We start from the raw sequence: 21,053 nt of genomic DNA, 5'->3' as shown, positions 1-21,053 counted from the left end.
GCACAGTAGTTAACATACTACTTGGCACAACTGGATTTACAGTACAGTGTAATATTCAGTTTGCTTCTGTTTCTGAGGCCAGTTTCCTGTGGACCTGCTCCTTGGGAAGCAGAAGGGGAAACCTCAGGTAGTTAGAGCCTTCCCACCTATGTGGGAGACTGTGGTTGAGTTCCCAGCTTCTGACTTAGGCATGGCTCAGGTCTGACTGAGGAGAACAAACCAGAAAATGCAAGACAGGGGGCTGCGTGTGTGTGTCCCTCTCTCTGCCATTCAAATAAACAAATAAGAAAGTGTTTCAAGCTAACTAAGACTATGTGCAATGTTATGGCAAAAGACTGAGGCAATTATCTTGCTAAATCAAACAAAAAGACTTCTTGCTCATCAGAACTTTTAAGACAACATTTTAGACATTAACCAACCAGACAATTGACTAAATTTCCAGACACTGCCACTTCTCAGGTTACTGTGATACTAAAGTCAGCAACTTAGTTCATCACTAAGACATGTCACAAACAAAGCACAAACTGAACTTGAGTTTCTACGACCTCCCCTAACACCTTAACTACTCTGGAAAAAACTTACATGTAAGTATAAAAAGGGCATTGTGTTAGAACTATCATTTGCTCAAAGGAGCAAGGTGAGTGTTACCTTAATGATCATTATTCATTCAGATTTAACTGAAAAATACAGTATCAACATTATTATGGACAACAGAGAAGAGAGGAAGCATTCATTTTTAGTTTTCTTGGATGACAGAGAGAGAGACAAAAAAAAAATAGACAGGCAAGTGAATCTCTGCACTGGCTCATGAACTCAATGCTTACAATAGCAGGAGACAGGCCAGGGTCCGCAGCAAAAGCCAAGAATTCAGTCCAGGTCTCCCACCTGAGTGAGTGAAAGGGGCCCAAACACTCGTGTCGCCCCTGCAGCCTCCCAGGGTACACGCTGGTGAGATGCTGGAGTCGGAAGCCAGAGTCAAGAAATGAACTCAAGCATGCTGATGTGGGATGTGGGCACCTTCACCACCAGGTCAGATGCTTAGCCCCAAGCATTCATTTCAAAATTAACAGAATGGATTAACAGTACTGAACAAAGTAAAAGCACTGCACAAGCACACGCACAACACACACAACTATACATCTTGTGTTAAAGGAAATTCAGTTATTCATTCTAAGCCTAGAGGGCTATGGATCTGTGGACATGGAGATTCACAAAGGTTCTTTCTCAGTAGTTATTTTAAAAAAAAAACCATCATACTTTGTGACTTTCTATATACTCCTATCATCTGAATTCCTGTCATCTAAGAACCCCTTTTATTTAAAAAATAAACATTTTTTTTTAATTTGAAAGACAGAGTTATAGAGAGAAAAAGAGAGAGATCTTCCATCCACTGGTTCACTCCCCAGATGACCACAATGGCCAGGGCTGAGCCAATCGGAAACCAGAAGCCAAGAATTTCCTCCAAGTTGCCCATATTACCTCAGGGGACCAGGAACTTGGGCCATCTTCTGCTTTCCCAGGCTATAACAAGGAGATCAGCCAGGACATAAACCAGTGCCCATATGGTATCCCAGCACTTGGAGGTGGGGGATTAGCCAACTGAGCCATCACACCAGGCCCTATTTGGTTACTTTTTAAAATGGAAGATTTTTCTCTCCTTCTCTCTGTAAATCTGCCTGCCCAATAAAAGCAAATAAAAACCTTTATAAATAAATTAATTAAAAAATAAATTATGCACTTAGAATCAATATAACAACAAAATATTGTAAACAGCAGTAGTACTTCATTTTTATGTGAAAAACAAACTTAGATGTGCTCATATGCTGAAAGTTCACACCAGAATTTACCTATAAATGTAGTAAAACCTTAGACTCTAAAACCAAATATGAGTCAAAGGACAGTATTGAATTGTGTGTCCAATAAAAAGTACAATGTCTACTGTGAACAAAAGTAATTTGAAATCAATGTGATTTAAAATTCATATTTACAGAATATGTCTAGACTTGGATGATACAGCATGATCAATTCAATGAATATATCAAAATTGATATTTCACTGAAACTAAACTCATTGATCAGTTTAGTCAAAATCACCTAAATTTATCATTGCACAGACCAACTATGCACATACAAATAAACTAATAGGCCTTGATAAGAATATGCCCTTGCTTTAAAGAAACAAGTTATTGCCAAAAAGCAAAGATATAACTTTAACCTTTATCCTTACTCTAGAAAAAGACAAAGGTTAATTTACACTATTGTTTAAGGACTCATTGAAATGTTTCCTGTTATACACATCACTACTCAGTAATACCTCAAAAACAAGTTTTCACAAAAACACATTTCCACACCACCAAATTATTCTGCAATTACAGCATCTTTTACAGAATAATCAAGCTTCTGTATGTAAAAACACTTTCCTGGAATTACTAGAGAATATATCACATAGAATAATATATACTATGCAATATATTATATCGAACAACCAGCACTTAGTTATTTTGAGTTTAACAATAACATTAAATTCTCTGAGGCTAACATACACCTCATCTTTTGAACTGGATTCAAAAAAATATCACACTGTAGGTTTTAACTGGCACAAATTTTGGTTAAGGGCTTTTACTATGAGGCACTTAACCCTTTTATCACATTTAGTCCTCATGACAACCCTGTGAAAAGAGCACCATTTTACAAAAAAAAAGAGAGAAGAGAGAGAAAGGCTGAAACTTAGACATCAAATGGATTTAACTTAGGCATTAAATTTATTTATTATAAAATGTAATCTTGGCTTCTGTTTAGCTGCATCTTAACAACTACAAGTTTGGGGAGGTGAAAAAGCAGCAGATAGATGAAAGTTCCCTCTGTGTGTGCCTTTCAGAAAAATAAAACAGTACTTTTAGAAATCAGTAATTAAGAAATATTTTTATACTAAAAATAAGCAGTAAATAATTTAGTCATTTCATACACTGTCACCCAAAAGCCACCAAAAAAGCTCACAGAGGAAGATCATGAGTCACAGTTGAAACACTTCAGATCCACAAGAATGAATTTGCCAACAGGGATTCTTTGAGACAAAAAAGCAGCAAATCAAAAGATACTTCCTCCTCTCTCCAAATGCAATCACACCACTGTGTCCACTGGGCCCTGTCCTGGACTCCACACACACCATCTCTACACTTGCTTCTAGCCCTTATTTTCAAAGGAAGAAAGAATGTTACTGCTACAGTTTACTTCATGAAATTCATCACTGGGGCTGAATATATAACCCGTACTTCCTATAGACATTGTGGTAAATGATGTACCTGAAAATTTCATATCACAAACAGTATACCTCCTTTCACAAGCCTCTAATTCTTCACCCCAAAATACGATTTTGAGGTACAGAAAAGGCCCCATCAAGCTGCTAACTGGCAGGCCCATGATTGAGCCAACAGGCCCAGTAGAACCCCACTTTCCAGGGTCTGGTGAGCCCATCTTGTCCCCCTTTTCTAATAAACAAAAGGGGCTTGTGGGGACTAAGATCATCTCCTCATCTAAGATGCACTTGGACATCTCACAACCTCCTTCATTTCCTCTTGGTGCCACGTTTGCCCTGCCTTTTTCACCCATTCTAACTGCATTCCCATTTACCAGCAGCTAAGCACTCAGTGTTGAGGTCAGGCCACAGCAGGATGAGCCAGGTGAGTCCCATGGACTCCTGATTTCATAGCAAAACCAAACTGAACCCTTTCCCCCACACTGGCACATTCCAGTGCAGAAGTCTTAACGGTCTAAAGTTCGTGGCTCTCTGACTTTCTCCTGCAACAGAGATCAAGAGTCAGCATCACAGCCCCCAGCAGGTTCACCTGAACCCTAGACACCCTGGAGAAGACTGCTGACCCCTCGCCATCGCTTGAACATCTCTCTTCAGGAGGCCTGAGAAGGTTCTGACCCCATCCCATGGACTGACCAACTGACCGGGAAACAAGGTCTATCAGCCCAAAATGAGTTTTGGTCTTTGGAAAAGGAGTTCCTTCTAATCCATATCATCCAATAACATATGAAGCTATCCCTCAGAATTGAGATGTTCCACTGTGCCTGAAAGTCATGCATCATGAGAATAAAGTGAAATCAACACCTACAGACTGCTTATACTTACAATTCCAACTTGATGTTTTTAGTAAGTGTTAAAAATAAGAACATAAAACCACAGGATCAGGAGAAACTATTAAATTTACCTTCCAAATGATATCCCAAGAAATACTGTATCACATAACACTACAAAAATGAATTCCTTCTAAATCCCAACGATATGTCAATCATCATACTTCCCAAAATTAACTATTCTCTAGGAAAAACACACACAAAAAAATCTGATCAAGACTGATCCATTGCCTCAGGTAGTGAAATCAAGATGTATTTGCTAATTCCAGCATTTCTTACTTTCAAAGAAAGTAGTAGAACATAAGGTCTCACTCTACCACTATTTCAATAGATTCCTAATGTTTAGTCCTTTCTAATCAATGGGAAAAAGTTTTTATGAGCAAGTAAGTATAAATTAACCATCATACATTACAGATATGTCTATATAAGCCTAACACCATAGGTCTATTTTATGAATCTGCCACTCAACTGATTTAAAAATCAAAAAGTTTCCTACAATTAGAAACATATAAAAGAAGTCATCATAAACAGAAATGAAAAAATCCATGAACTTCACTGCCCCCATGAGACCATAAAAAAAAAAAAACACCCAGAGACTAAATGCGTCAGAAAAGCAAATCTGAAGATGATAACATTACACCAAAAACAAAGTTACCGTTTAGCACTCGTTGACAGTTTAGCAGCTGTCTTGCTGGATATTTTCCCCTCCTTCTTCTTGGGCTGTACTTGCTCTCGCTCTGGCTCCTGCTGGACACTTTCACGCTGGTCTCCATCAGAACTTCCTCCACTAGTGCTTGGACTGTCATCAACTCTTGGTGCCTCAGTGGACATTTTAGACCCTGTATTAAAGAAGCAAGAATTACTCAGTTGCGGGGAGGACTACTGTAATGCACTTCCAGAAAAGAAAGTGAACCTAAAAAAAAAGCAAGTACAACTCGGTACAAAATGGACTGAATCAGTCATTTACAAAGCAATGATGGCAGTTAGCAAAACTTTTCTTAAATCCATTGAAAACATGCTGGGTCGTGAAAATGTAAATCACTTTTTTATTTTAAGATTTACACATTTTTCATTGGAAAGTCAAATTTACAGAAAGGAGGAGATACAGAGAGAAAGATCTTCCTTTCTTTGGTTCACCACCCAAGGGGCTGCAACAGCTGGTGGAGCAGAGCCAATCCAAAGCAGGAGCCAGGAGCCAGGAGCTTCCCCCAGGTCTCTCGCATGGGTGGAGGATCTCAAAGCCTTGGGCTGTCCTTGACTGCTTTCCCAAGCCACAAGCAGGAATCTGGATGGGAAGTGGAACAGCCAGGACATGAACCAGTATTCATGCAGGATCCCGGCACAGACAAGGTAAAAACTTTAGCCAGTAGGCTACAGTGCCAAGCAAGAAAATGTTAATTTCATACACAAAAAAGTTCATATCAAAATTATTAACACTAGCCAAAACATAAACAGTTTAAATGTTCACTGACAAATTGATTTTTTTTTTGAAGTGTTATATACTAGGGCCAGTGCAATAGCTCAACTGACTAATCCTTTGCCTGCAAGCACTAGCATTCCATATTAATGTCCCAGCATCTCCACTTCCCATCCAGCTCCCTGCTTATGGTCTGGGAAAGCCTTGGGACCCTGCACCCACATGGGAGTCCCAGAAGAAGCTCCTAGCTCTTGGCTTCAGATCAGCTTAGCTCCAGCCATTGAGGCCATTTGGGGGAGTGAACCAGTGGATGGAAGCTCTTTTTCTCTGCCTCTCCTTCCCTCTGTCAATCTGCATCTCCAATGTAAATAACTAAATAATAATAAACGTGGTTTATCCTCAGTGGGTTAATATGTAGTCATTAAGGAGGAACAGTGTTCTGTATCTACATGCAACACAGAAGACTATCGAGTCAAAGCAGCCAAATGATCACAAACTCTATGATTCCATTTATATGAAATATTCAGGATGGGTATTCATGAAGACTTAGATAAGGGGCCAAGAATCAGGGGGAAATGCAGACTGCTGCTAAGGAGTACAGGTTGAGGGAAAATTTTTAAATTAGATAACAACATTGCACATTCAAAAGGCACAGCAACACAAGAGATTCACTCCCCAAACAGCAGCGGCTGGGCCAGACTAAAGCCAGGAATCAGGAACTACATTGGGTGTCCCACATGTGGTCCATCACCAACTGCCCTCCTGGGAACAGCAGCAGAAAGCCTGACCGGAAGCAGAGCAGCCCTCCAGAGCCTCAAACCAGCACTCCATCTCAGAATACCGGCTTTGGGGATGGCAGCGTAAACCACTGTGCCACAGCACTGGCTCCCAAAGCCAGAGTTACACATCTGAAAAGGAGGAACTGTATAATATGTGAGTTACATCTTAATAAAGTAGTTATTTTAAAAAGAAAAAAAAAAGTGAATGAAACGGGGTATCTAAAGGATTGCAGGCCTACTCTTAACACCTAGAATTGTACAAGACGGTTGATCCCACACAGTGAGAATTGTGGACTACTAAGCAAGCCACCTTGCTAAGTATCACAACAGAGAGTAGCCCAAATAGCACAGGTACCGAGAAACAAGGGATACCTTTATATATACACCCAAGCTCTACAATCCTCAGGCCTGAACTGAGGTTCAAAATCCTCCAGTAAACTGGGGTTTTAGCTAACCTCCTTGATAACATCAGCACATGCTGTCTACAGAACACGTGTGATCAAATAAACGCTGAACTACCGGATAGTGTCAGCACTGGTTCAAGCATATACTAGGCAGTCAAGCTTCACAAGAGACCGAGACAGTAGTCAGACACCAAGGAATTCATTTTTCCCCCATCATCTGAATGACATGTCCCTCAAGGTTTGCAAATTCCCTTTACTCTAAGTTCATGTTCCCCAAGCAATTCTGATTATCAGCTCGATTTCTTTTATACCCTAATACCTATGCAGCTGTTAAAATCTAGAAACAAACAAAAACCCAGTACGTGAAAAGGACTATCCTCTCCTCAGTGTCATCCAATGTCTGAGTCTGTTTATTATGAACTCATTACAACCAGCTCGATGTTCTGATAAATCCACAATTGGACCAACAAAAGGAATGCTCTACAGACCCCAGAGGGCCTTGTATTCACTGTTGTACAGTCATCTCACCATCACCTGGAGCTCCATGCGGAGACCTTCTCAGACACTTCCTCAAAAAGCCACCTGTGTTCTAAGAAGCACCATTTATACCTTTACAAAATCAGAATAAACACAACAAATTCATTTGAAAAGGATACTTCTCATTACCCTTTACTTGAAATAAAATTTGCTAACATGACCAAGGATGAAGATAGGTAAAAGATATCTCTCCTTTGTTTCTCATTGACTAAAATGCGACATGACTAAAGACTAACATAACTTTTTCTAAACCAAAGTGATTCTGGAATACAGATCTCTAACAAGGTGTCCAAAAAAAAAATTTTTTTTTTCTTCAAAAAAGCACTACTACTGAGTGGAAGAATCTGCAATCACAGAGAGGTGAAGTACTTTCTCCCATGTAGAACAAAAATACACCCACCCAAACAGCTCTGCACGTCAGGGCTGGGAAATCCCAGCACTCTTCCAGCTCTTCTGCGGCTGCCGAGCATTCATCTCCACAGTGTGACATCTTTTATGAGCACTAAAGTCACTTAATAGAACACTGAAATTTTATATCAGTCTGCTTCACATCCAGCTCTAAAAATCACATTCTGCTCCCCCCCCCTTTTTTTTTCATTCTTATTCCACTTGAGATGATCATGCTTGGATTTAACACTAGTTTTCTTTTTTTTTCAGCTTAGCCTTATCAGTTAAAGTATGTCAAAGTTTAAAACACTGTCAGTCTGTACACAAAAGCACGTGAGAGCAGATGTGCGTGGGCGTGAGAAAAGGAATAATTCTCAGGCAAAGGCACTCCGACGCAGCCAAAGTACTACCAACAATATTTTAAGAAATGTGCAATGAGAAAGAAGTCATTTTATATATCTTAAACCTGAAGTGACCCATTACAGGACAAATAAATGGGAACCTAAATTAAAATTATGTTTTAGTGAAACTGCAGTTTCAGCTTAATACACTGTGACATAAACTGCGCCTTGAGTTTCAGTTGTACGTATTAGCTATAAAGCTTCACTCTTTTCAGTATTTTATTTATATGCATTACACACTATGTAGTAATGCCATGATTATATAACTACTTAAGTACGACTCAATGGCATAATCTGAGCCATAATCTAAATTTCAGATGTTATAGATGACTCCAGAACAGAAAGCTAAAGAAAAATTAGTCTGATGACAGAACTATTTAAAATACCACTTCAAAAATGCCCAGAGGGAAACTGTCCATAGTTTCAGAATAAAGGGGAAAAAATCCTTGTTTCTACTTCTGACCTAAGATACCTTATTTCATCCAAATATTAACCTACAAATGATAAGTTCATCTCACTAATAAGTACTACAGAAACTTTAGAAACAGTTTTCTTATTTCTTTTTAAACTAAAAGTAAAGGGACTTCCCACTGACTTTTGTTTTCAGAATGGCTAATTACAGGAAAAGCATGAAAAAGAAAATATTGTATCACTCAGGTGCAATAAATTTTTAGGAAGAAAAAGTAGCTGATGAAATACTGTAATTAGTTACAAGTATAAAATCAGTGTCTTGTCTCTCTAATGCACAAATGAATAACAATGAATTAAAACTTGTTAATCATTATCTTCTAAATTAGCATTTTTTGATTATCATTAAAAGTAAACCCTAAATAGCTAATCTGATCCAATTACCAAATCTAGAGGAAAAGCGAACACAAGTCTCAGGGTTATAAACACAGAACTGCTCTCTCAAATAAACAAAAAGCATAAGGCAGACGCTCCTATACCAGGCATTGCATCTGAGCCGCATTTGTATTAGTGATGCAATGTGTACCAGTCAGTCCTGGAAGTAACACTGCACAGCGAACATAAATAGTCGATGATTCTGTCATAAACAGTATTGATAACATAAAAGCAATCACACTCACTTCCTAAACCCAGATCACTACGCAGGCAGGCTGGACAATCCTGTTCCATAATACAAAACAGCCATAGTCAGCATTTGTTTCAGCTTTCCTAAACCAGAAAACGTCAGATTCTGTCATCCGTATCACGCTGTCTTCTTACGTTCCTAAACTTTTCTAATAATGTGAAAGAATGTATGCCCTATGAATATACACGACACCTGGCAGTCCCCAGCTTTTAACACACCTGTGAGGGTATCTATGGGGGCAATGGGGACACGCGCAAGGAGGAGGGAGAAAGAGAAGGGTCCGCTGTGTCCCGGGAGAGAAGGGATGGGTCGGGCCAGGAAAACACTCCATCCTCAGCACCAGCTCACCCCAAGAGCCAAGGAGAGCATCCAGTCTAAGACAAATATTTATTCCTAAGCTCTAGACACAAGCATGACACATTCAGCAACACACTCGCAGAGAATCAAGGAGTAAAAACGAAAAACCTTAAATCTTGTCTGAACCTCCGAGGCCAATGTCAGAACAGGTGCTGGTTTTGTGCTCGTAAATTAAAAGATGCAAGGAGGTTCTTGGAAACACGCAAATGGGTCTAAAAGCCACTGAGGCACTGGATGCTATCTTCCTAAAGCGGCCTTGATTTCCTCAAGCGAAGATGGATTGGGCATTTTTGCTTAGTCTTGGGGGGTGGGGGGAAGCCACAAGAAACCACGTTTTATCTTCATTAGAAGTGGGAAAGGGCAAAAGGATCAAAATATTTCGGGGTGGGGAGGGAGAGAGGACAACATTTGGGGTGGCGGGAGGTGAGGGGGGTGGGAAGCAGCGCAGAGGGAATTCAGTTTCAAACCAGGCCAGTGGAGGCTGCAGAGAAAAGACCGGAGAAAAATGGGATTCAGTTCCACACTGTGACAAGTACCAGGCATCACAAAAGACCAATGCAACACACACACACACACACACACACACACACCACATCAGGACACACACAAATACACCCCCCTACAAGGTCTTCCCTGGCGGGCCACCGGGGTGCAAAGGCGGTGGCGACAGTGGCAGAGCCAGACCTGGCACTCGCCAGGAGACACACCATGTGCAGCAATTATGCAATTAGGGAAAATCGCAAAAGATCAAGCCGGGCACTTTCCACCGTGACATTTATCCTGTACTTTTTTTTTTTTTGCACAGACTTAGTTCCAGGATGCAGCTGGGAGAGAGGGTAGGGGCCAAGCAGGGTGGAGAAGGATGGGGAACTGAGAACGGAAGGGGGTAGAAGAAGGACAGGGAGGGAAGAGGCACAAGGGGAGAGGTGTGTGTGGGGGGGGAGGGAGGATGGGAGGAGGGGGAGGGATAGAAAGGGCGAGAATCGGGGGCAGGAGGCTCTCGGGAGGGGGCGCCGGGCACGGGGCACTCCGGGCCAGGAGCAGGAGGCAGCCGGGGGTTCCGGAGGTGCTCCCCGAGACCTGAGGCGCGAGGGCGAGCTGAGGGAAGCCGAGGGGACACGCCGAGGCAGGCCCCCCCCCCCCGGGCCCGAGCGAGTACCTGAGGGAGGGGTGTCCTCGCAGGTCGCGGGCTCCACACGCAGCCGGGAGGGGGAGGGCTGCGCGGCGAGACGCAGGACCGGGCTGCGGGGGGCCCCCGGACACGGGGTGCTCCCCACCGACCCACGGATCGCCGACAGCCGGACCCACGCACCCAGCACCCGATCGCCCGCCCGGCCACGCCTGTCCCCGCCGCGCTCGCGCCCGCCCGGACTCACCCTCCGCGCCCGCCGCTACCGCTGCCGCCGCCGTCGCCGCTGCCCGCGGCCGTTCCAGCTCCGGCTTTCCGAAGCTGCTGCCCGCGGCCGCCGCTGTGGCCGCCTGAGTCCTGTGGAAAGTGAAGCCACCACCTCCGGGAGCCGCCGCCGCCGCCGCCGCCGCCGTCAGCCGGCCGTCCGCGCGCGCGCCCGCCAGTGCGCGTGCCCGAGCGCCCGCCCGGGAGAGACCGCGAGAGCGCGAGCCCCACGTCGGCCGTGCGGGGCCGCGCGCCTCCTCCGCCCCTCCCCCCGCCGGCGCGCGGCCCCGCGAGGGGGCGGGGGCCCGGCGCGCGCACGAGCCGGCCGGCCGCCTGAGGGGCGAGCGAGCGAGCGAGCGGGCGGCGCGCCAAAGTAAAGTGACAACCGCGTCCCGTGCGCCGACCCAGGTGGGCCCGGGGAGGGGAAACCGAGGCTGCAGGGCCGGCTGGAGGGAGGGGATATGGGGGCCTTGACGGGCGCGCGCATTCCAAGCAAACGTCCGCTGAGGCGAGGCTTGTCCCAAGACGGTGCAGGGGCCTTGGAGGGCAGCCTGGGAAGCCTTTAACCCGCGTCCATGGCGGCCCTTGACCTTACACTCACCTCAGAGCTTACACGCGCAGAGGGCTGTTCCTGGTGACCCGCCAACCCTGCCTCGTGCACGCGTGGTGTCCACGGGCACCCAGGAGAGGGAAACTTGACGGTGACCTCGGAGGCTCTCTCGGGCTGAGCCTGCAACCCCAAGGTCCTAACTGCCCTTTGGCTGCCTGACCCAGGACGCTCACCAGCAGCTAGCTGGGGGATCTTCACCCCCGGAACGCTGTGCCTGCTTTGCAAACTCACCTTCCGCAGGCATCCCGCCCTAAACCAAGCGCTCCCAAACTCTCCTGCGGAGAGACCTTAGAGCTGAGAGGGCCTAAGTCCTGCCCAGGCGGGGCTGAAGAGGGAAGCCCAAAGAAAGGGGCAGTAGTCTTAGTATCTCCTGGGTCTCTGGAGAGTGCCCTGCTCCCCTAAGGAGCATGGCAGGTGCTCTGTGCATCCCCTAGCGCCACCGCCATGGAGCCGTGGGCTGTCTGCAAGAAATCTCTTCACAAAGGCCCCCAAGGACAAGAGCCATCCCAGTGCCTAGAGGTGCACATTTGCTGAACGGCTTCTGCAAAGAGTTGACTGTTACTTGTCCAAAGCAGGTTTTTGACATCTAGCCTGTGGAAATCACCACTGAGGAAAAAGCTGGGTACATTCTTGGATGCCGGTTTGATCTGTCGCTGAGGAAGAGCAACTGGCCCTCTTACTCATAAGCTCTAAAACAGACCTTGCCAGATTGGAAGTTAACATTTTCTGGGATTGTCAGTCACATGGCCGTCACTCACGTGGTTCAGCGTGTTAGTAGGTGTGTTGCAACATGAACAAGAAAAGCTGGCCTAACATACACCATGTTTGCTTTCTAAGACTACAACTAAATCATGTCTTTCACAGACCAACGCTTGAGCATAATGCATTTATCCCATGAAGTGCTTTCATATTATTCTTTTCAATTTACTGATTACATTTTGAGAATTCAGAAATTTCGATGCCTCTGCAGCTACTTAATAGGATAGATGACAGAATCCCAATTTTTCATGCTTTTTGGCAAATAATGCTATGTGTGTGTGCCCTGTTTATATCCCACTTATTGTTTACAATGACGGCTTTATAACAAAGCATGCTCCTACTGCAGAAAATGTCTAAGTTGTTTTAGAGTCCTTGCTCCTTGGCAGTTAGGAGCCAGAATGCCATAATGTCACTGTGGAAAGAATTAGAAGGTTTCTCTGCTTAATTACTAAGAGTGTGTGTACTGCAATACTTTGTCAATGGATCTTTTAACTGTTGTTTGCTGTTCACTAACTTAAAAAAAAAAAGGTTTAGTACAAGTCACACTTAGTGTCTTCCTTTGTTTGAGAACAGGCACTAGGCACTAGACACATAACATCAAATAGAAGACAAAAAGCCACATCCACATGGCATTCCCTGTCCCTGACCTTCTGTCTACACTCTACGTTCAATTCATCAGAGAATTCTGTTGGCTGTGCTTTCAAAAATAGAGTTGCAAAGTGTCCACTGCTTCCTGCCCTCTCCCCATGGCTTGTGGCCTGATCCAATCCACTGTCATCTCTTAATTCTGGTCTCCTAGGCAATCTCTCTCCTTCCCCTACCCTCTGTACACACACACACACACACACACCCCAGTCTTGGTACTCCTTGTCAGCACAGGTTAGGTTATGTCTCCTTAGCGGTTACAGGGAGTGTACATCCTAGAGCAACAGCCAAAGTTCTTATCATCACTGCTGACCTGCCCACCACCTCCCACGAGGACCCCTCTTATGTCATGTTGTACAACCTCACTCACCTTCACCTGCGTCAGCCTCACTGGGCTCGCTAATACAGACCACACCAAACATTTCTCAGCCTGAAGATATCTATACCTAGGGTCTCCCATCTCCAGAATATTCTTCTGTCCCAAACCTCCACCAGAATTTATCCTATTCCTTTGCTTTTTTTTTTCTCTCCACCATCCTCACCTGTTTATTTTTGTCTTCCCCTCCCCTTTCTTCTCCTTCTGCCTCGCCCCTACCCCATATAAGCACCTTGAGAGAAAGGATTTTATCGAACAGGATTCACTGCTGTGGACATTCAGTAAATATTGATTGAGTAAATGAAACTGAACTTGGGGCTGCCACCATGGGGTAGTAGGCTAAACCTTTGCCTCTGACAACAGTATCCCTATGCCAGTTTGTGTCCCAGGTGGCTCCAAACCTGATCAGGCTCGGTGCTTATGGTCTGGGAAAGCAGCGGAGGATGGCTCAGGCCCTTGAACTCCTACACCCATGGGGAAGGACTAGAGGAAGCTCCTGGCTCCTGCCTTTGGATCAGTTCAGCTCAGCCCCAGCCATTCCATTCATTCTCTCTCTCTCCCTCCCTCCCTCCCCCTCTCCTCCTTTCTCTCTCTCCCTCTTTCTCTCCTTCTTCCTGTGGCACTGTCTTTCAAATAAAAGTAAAACAAGTATTTTTTAAAAAATGAAACTGACCTCTTTCAACTGATGATGTTATTGACTTTATTCTAATTTTTTCAGCAACAGGGATCAGCACTTACCAAATCCTAAGTTTGTGGCAAGACGAACTTCTAATCACTTTGCGCACACTAGTTCACAGTTGCAGTAAACACTGCAGTTTCATCCAGTTAGCCTCAGTGAGGGACACGACACAATAGCCTAGTTGACCAAATCCTCACCTTGCATGCACCAGGATCCTGTGTTGGTGCCATTTTGTGTCCTAGCTGCTCCACTTCCCATCTAGCTCCCTGCTTGTGGCTCAAGAAAGCACTAGAGGATGCCCAAGACCTTGGGACTCTGCACCTGCATGGGAGACCCAGAAGAAGCTTCTGGCTGTTAGCTTCAGCTTGTCTCAGTTCGAACTGTTGCGGCCACTTGAGAGAACCAGCAAATGGAAGGTCTTTAGCTGTCCTCTCTATATATCTCCCTTTCCAATAAAAAATGCAGTGAGACACGTAAAGAGGTTAAGCCACTTGCTCATAGAGTGGCAGACTTAGATTAAAAATTAAGTTTGACTCTGAAGTATGAGCTTCAGGTTCCCCCTTGAGTCCAGAGTTGGATTTTTATTTGATTTTTTAAGAAAAAAAAAAAAGGTAGCTCACCATTCATAGGGTGCCTGCCCTGGATCATTAACTATTCATCATGGACTCAGCTGCTCCTCATTCTACATTTCTTATCTCTGGAATATAATACAGAGCATACAATGCCTACCCCATGCTCCAAACTGATAAATGAAACTGTATTTTTGAAAGGTTCTTCTTATGGCTTTGTTACTGCTAGTTTTGTGAGGAAGCAGTTACAGCAGATTTTTCAGTTTGGATGGGTGGGTGGTAGAGAAGGCCCCTCTTGGGCAACTGGTCTGGATTTGAGCAAAATCCAGGGAGAACCTCGTAGCTTGTGTGAGAAGCTTCTGTTTTTGTTAGGCACCAGGTGATCAGGGGTTACTAAATATTTGAGTTACACCTCCTGAAAGAAACATGCTAGAGCATGTTCCAATAATAAGGACTGAGAGACTGGGGGTGGAAAACAACCATCTTTTGCTTATAATCTGACTTTTTTTTAAAAAAGGGACACAATGGGAACCTGTGTTTACCTTGACTATTTGGAGGACGACAGTGATAAGGGAAAACTGAGGTCTAATCAGAGCCAAGTCCCTAAGGATCCCAGTGTCTAGTCCAGTAGTGCAAAAAGGTATCTACAGGGTGTTTAACAAATGTTTGCAGCATAAGTGAATAAACGATTGAGTTTCAACGTCTTATCTGCAGTGTCCCGAAAGATTGAGCTAGGAACACCATGCTGAATCATTCCCGAACTTTTAAATAATATGTGTTTGTTTCCCACCACTAAGTTTTGGGGATAATTTATGATGCAGTAGTAGATAATTAACACCTCTTGCACTCTGATCTCCTGGGATGAAGTTCCAACTGCTAGTCCTCTTCATATCCAAGATGCTGCTGCTGTGATCCTTTCTAAAGCAGAGTCCCTAGAAGAGTTCCTGCGTCCAGCAGCACAGAGCAGCTTCAGGGAGTGCTGAGATGGGAGTGAAGGCCTTCAGAAAGCTCACAGCTCCACAGTGAAAACAAAGGAAGTGATTCAGGAGCTCTGTCTGTGGACAGCACAGACACAAGGGAGGTGCTCCCTTGAAATATCTGTCAGACCCGGAAGGACAGTGACGTAGAGTCAGTTTTGTGGTGCAATTAAATTGTGAACCAGGATTTCTTCACTATAGTTATAATAATGTTGTTAGTACAATTAGAATGGTTTCTTTTAAGATTTATTTATTTTTGTTGGAAGGTCGGATTTGTAGAGAGAAGGAAAGACAGAGAGAAAGATCTTCCATCGACTGGTTCACTCCTTAAGTGGCCACAATGGCTGGAACTGAGCCGATCTGAAGCCAGGAACCTGGACCTTCCTTCAGGTCTCCCATGTGGGTGCAGGATTCCAAGGCCTCCTCCACTGCTTTCCCAGACCACAAGCAAGGAGCTAGAGAGGAAATGGAAGAGCCAGGATATGAGCCAACAGCCATATAGTATCCTAATGCGTGCAAGGCAAGGATTTAGCTACTAGGCCATCTCGCCAGGCCCTAGAATTCTTCCTTAGTTGTTTCACTAACCAAATAGCTACAGCTTCCAGGTCTGGGCAGGGTTGAGATAAAGAGGCTACAACTCCAAAAAGGCTCTGCATGTGGCTACCAGGGACCTAGGATTTGAACCGTCACCTATTGCCTCCCAGAATATGCTTTTCAGGAAACTGGATTAGAATTGGAAGCTGGTAAAGCTGCAGCCTATGATGCCAGCATCCCCAAAAGAGCAGCTGCTCGTGTTCTGACTGCTGGGTTCAGATCCAGCTGCTTGCTAACGGCCTGGGAGAAGACGGTGCCATCCCCTTGGGAGACCTAGATGAGTTCCCAGCGTTGGCCTTGCCCATCCCAAGATGTTGTGACCATCTGGGGAAATGAATCCACAGTTGGAACATTCTCTTTCTCTTTTTCCTCTCTTTTGGTAACCCTGCTTTTTCTTTCAGGTCTCCCACGTGGGTGCAGGGTCCCAAGGTTTTGGGCCATCCTCTACTACTTTTCCAGGCCACAATCAGGGAGCAGAATGGGAAGTGGAGCAGCTGGGACGTGAACTGGCATCCACATGGGATCCTGGGCATGCAAGGTGAGGTTTTAGCCACTAGGCTATTGCATCGGGACCGAGAAACATAATTTTTTAATAACAGCTTTGTTGATACATAATTCACAGTCTGTATACTTCACCAATTTAAAGTATGATTCAGTGACTTCCAGGATACTTACGTATTCAGAGCAGGGGCAGTATATTTGGAAATGAGGGAGAATATAGAGTCGTCTGATTTTTTAATTCTGTCTGTCCTGAATATGAATGTATATTCAGAGATTACTTCAATGTATCTCATGTATTGCATATATTATATACATAGATTCAGAGATTAATCAGAATCAAATGACAGAGAAGACAAATGTCAACACTTGAGTTTCTAGCATGGTCCTAGGCAGGTGTTCCCTCAAACACTGACATGTCCCTTATATTGGTTGAGTCCTCTTGGAAACAAGCATCAAGACAAAAATAGACGTGTCAGAGATTGATCTATTCGTATAAGAAAGGTAAAGAGCAAAGGGAACAGGAGTCAGCAGGAAAATCCTTTGGGCTACAGTGCACACTTGGCGCCCGTGAAAGGAGAAAAGGAACAATGTGGCATGGATTGGAAGAGCCTCAGACTGAAGTGTGGCTCTGAACATTGGTTTGGCCTTGCAGAAGAAAGCTCAGGGCAAGGACTGCACATAAACAATGGCCAAGGAAATGCCAGAGCCTAGTGCTTCTGTCGCCTGCTGGGTCTGTCTGCAAAGATCAATGCCTTGTTCAAAAGCTCAGGCCTGTCTTGTGGTACTTAGAGCTGGCAGCTAGCAGCTACTGGAACTCCTCAGAGCTGACAGTACAGTCTTTCTTGAAGTGACCTGAACTATGCATGTCCACTGCTGGATGCTCCCCTTGCACCTTTATCATCACAACTCCACTTTCACCAACACTGCTTGATGTCTACCTTGGGTTTGTTGGCTTGGATGACCTCCTTCACTCATGCTTGTGGTTGCTACTTCCGCTTTAACTTGGGTGATGGACTCCGTGCTTTTTATTATATTTGATATGCTGGGCAGAATTCTTCTTTGTGTTCCCTGGTTGACATCCTCAAGTCCCTGCTGTCACTAGACTGACCACTGAGACTCAAAACAAGTGCCTGAGCTCCTCAGGGCTTTAGTGTTAGAGCACAGGACGGACTTCCTTGTCATTCCTATCATTTCTCTTCTTCAAAAGTAAGAGGTTGGATGAGTGTTCGGCACAGTGGGTAAGATATTACTCAGGGACATTGCATTCTATCTCAGAGTGGCTGCATCCTCTGTTTCCTATACAGCTTGGTGTTAATGCTCACCCTGAGAGCTAGCAGAGGATGGCTTAAGTATTTAGGCCCCTACTGCCCATGTGGAAGACCTGGATGAGCTCGGGCCTCCTGGCTTCTGTTTAGCCCGGCCCCAGCTGTTTTCAGCATGTCGGGAGTGATCAAGTGGCTGGAAGGTTTCTATCTGTCTATCCCTATCTTTCTGCCTTGCAAATAAAATGAAAAATAAATAAAAATTTAAAATACGAGCAAAAGATTCACTCCAGTTTGCTCTGAAGAATACATAAGAATTCCAACAGTTGCTTTTTTTTCTAATCTGTTTGAAAACTACATCCCTAAGGAATTATACACTTGTAACCAAGGTTCACACAGAAGAGCTAAATTCAGTTATCTTTGTTTATTCAGAGGAGAGAACAGCCACAGGTTCTCTGTCCATTTATCTTCAACACGAGTTTACAATGGGCACTGCAACATGAGGCTTTTAAGTCACACTGTCAATTATCCATTGTATGTATGTGTAAATATTTTTGTATGGTGTACTTGTGGTTTGTTCTTAATCTGACTGCAAAGTTATAATACTGGGTTACAAAAATTATTTTGCAAATGCCATCAGAAAGCCATAGCATATCCTCTCCTGCCAACCCCAATTTAGAAGCCATATTTTCATCATGTAAGTGAAACCTTACAGTGAATGACCAATCACATTGTTACTGTTAAATTACAAGAATACCTCTTTTAGCTATACTGGTTGGTGTGTAACCATACCAAATAAATCCTTAAATGCTCTTTACATTTTTAATGAAGTTATTCACACACATATGTCTTTCTCTGCCCTGTTCCATGAAACATTTTTCCATTTCTTACTTTTATTTAATACTTTCCCCCACAATCATCCCTTAGTAAAAATGAGTGGTATAGACAAGAGGAGGGTAAGAATGAAGGACTATAGCCGGATCTAACCTATCTCAACTTTAGATATGAAAGATAGTAAGTTCACGAAAAGAGGCATTCTGAGGAAACTCTATGGATTTAAAACATTTTTTGCAAGAATAAGCTTCTGATTTTTTGTATCTCCGCAGAGTTCTTGGAGTGCTCACATATGTATGGAGAGTGGTAGACAAGTCTTTAGGAAAGAGTGAGATGTTTACACTTTTTCACTTTTGTGTATCTATTTTAATAATTTGAGTCAGAGAGATAAAAAGACACACACACACACACACACACACACACACACACACAAAGAAACATCCATTTACTACTGAATCCATGAATGCCTACAACAGCAAAGCTGAGTTGAGACTAAAGCCAAGAGTTAAAATTCATCTCCCACCTGGTTGGCAGAAACCCAACTGCTTGAGCCAAGGGAGAGATTAGCAAAAAGCTGGACTCCAGAGCAGATCCGGGCACTCTAAGATGAATCTCTAAGACAAATGCCCACACCACAATATTTAGTTGAGAGAGCAAGGAGATTCCTAAGAAAAATTGACCTTAAGAAAAAAAGAATAGAATTGTTTAGGGGTCATTACTGAGTTTAAATAAGACATAGTCTCTGTTGATTCTTGATTTTTCAGGCTCAAATTCTGTGGACTTTAACTTATGTCCAGGGGGAAGAAAATTGATGTCTAAGAACTGACAGTTAAACTTGTCCACAAAATCTGTTTGAAAATACATGCAGTTTAACACTCAAGAAAGGGAGAGAGTCAGGTATCGCCATGTCAAAGGGATTGACAGAGTGGGAAGCATCAGTAATCACAGTGGCTTGGCCCAGTGGTGCAGCTTTTGCCCAAACAGTCCCTGGCCCAATATTGCTTAGAGCTGGTCTGTAGAAGACCCTTTAGCCAGTGATGGGGAGAAAATCACCACTTCAGATTCCAATGGCTTTGGATGCTTTGGCGAATGCCACTGCCTATGACAGCCAGGAATAGAAAAGAAAACATGGACCGTGCTCTGGCTGCCTGTGAGAACACAGCTGGTAATAACTAGGGCGTTTGAGGTGCTCAAATCTCTACATTCCGGGTATCTTCTATCATTGTAAAAAGTTCCTTCAAAGTAAAAGAAGGCTGGTTTGTACAGATCCTATAAGAAATGAGACAGTATTGGGATAACAATTGACATCAACTCCAAGTTTGTGTATCCTAAAGTCACATATCTACAACAATCGCTGCATGGAACTACATAAACAGTCTCAGGTCATAAATTTTCTGTAAAACTTCCTCTTTACTGATTCAAGGTGCATTCATGGAGAGATTTATCACCCACTGGCTTACTCCCCAGTTGCTCTAATCATGATGGTAAGAATCTTGCAGGACAATCAATGCAACCACTGTCTGATTAAGAATTTTGTCCCCAAATTTCACTTGAATGTCTCCTGCAACAGGAGTTGCCTACCTCCTTTGCTAGTTGATTCTATCTCTGGACACCTATGCCTCTCTTCACCCAGGTACTGCACCCCTAATTCTTTTCTTCTCCATGCTTTTGTACAATGCCAAGGGACCTTTTGTAGAAAAGCTCTTTTATGATCTAAGAATGCTAAATTTAGGCCAGGATTTGATTCAGCAGGTCCTACCAACGCTTACTATGCTCACATCTCATATCAGTGTGGTTGGTTGAGTCCTGGCCACTCTGCTTTCCATCTAGCTTGCTGTTAAAGCACTTGGCAGATAGCACAATGATGACATGAGTACTTGGAGTCCTGCTACTTGTGTAGGAGGCCTGGATGGAGTTTCTGGCTTCTGGTTTTGACATTGTCCTATCCTGCAAGCATCTGAAAAGCAAATCAGGGGCTAAATCTATCTCTGTGTCTGTCACTCTGCCTTTCAAGTAATAAATCTTAAACAAACAAACAAACAAACAAACAAACAAAACAGATAAAAGTGCTAACTTACTCCCTGAAGTAAATATCTGCCTTCTTAATTTGTCCCACAAGTAACACTGATTTGTGATCTTTTGCCATTAGGTCACTGTCTTCCAAGTGCATTTTAATTGCCTGTTTCCCTTAGGATATGGTATCAGGATGGAACACAATATTCCAGGAGGAATCAACTGATCTAAGCACAACAGAAATCCAATTGTCACCTGCTATCCTTACCCCAGGAGTTTTCCATTCCCAACTGCTAAATGTCATGTAATGCCTATGAAAAGGAT

General features: G+C 43.8%; 1 protein-coding gene across 1 annotated transcript in view; it reads right to left on the bottom strand.

Annotated features, from left to right (window-relative positions):
* The window catches only part of LOC121144931 (ubiquitin-conjugating enzyme E2 E2), a 187,007-nt gene extending 176,027 nt beyond the window's left edge, over nt 1-10,980 (bottom strand). The window contains exons 1-2 of the mRNA XM_040963585.1: nt 10,894-10,980; nt 4,798-4,981 (exon numbers count right to left, since the gene is read on the bottom strand). Coding sequence (XP_040819519.1) covers nt 4,798-4,973 — 176 coding nt within the window. The 5' untranslated portion in view covers nt 4,974-4,981; nt 10,894-10,980. The remainder of the gene's footprint in view (nt 1-4,797; nt 4,982-10,893) is intronic.
* Nucleotides 10,981-21,053: the final 10,073 nt, after the last annotated feature.

Source organism: Ochotona curzoniae, unplaced genomic scaffold, assembly GCF_017591425.1.
Source record: "Ochotona curzoniae isolate NIBS_2020 unplaced genomic scaffold, NIBS_Ocur_1.0 contig_1302, whole genome shotgun sequence".
Lineage (NCBI taxonomy): Eukaryota > Metazoa > Chordata > Mammalia > Lagomorpha > Ochotonidae > Ochotona > Ochotona curzoniae.
The sequence above is the reverse complement of the archived record's forward strand: the minus strand, read 5'-3'. Positions and strand labels throughout refer to the sequence as shown.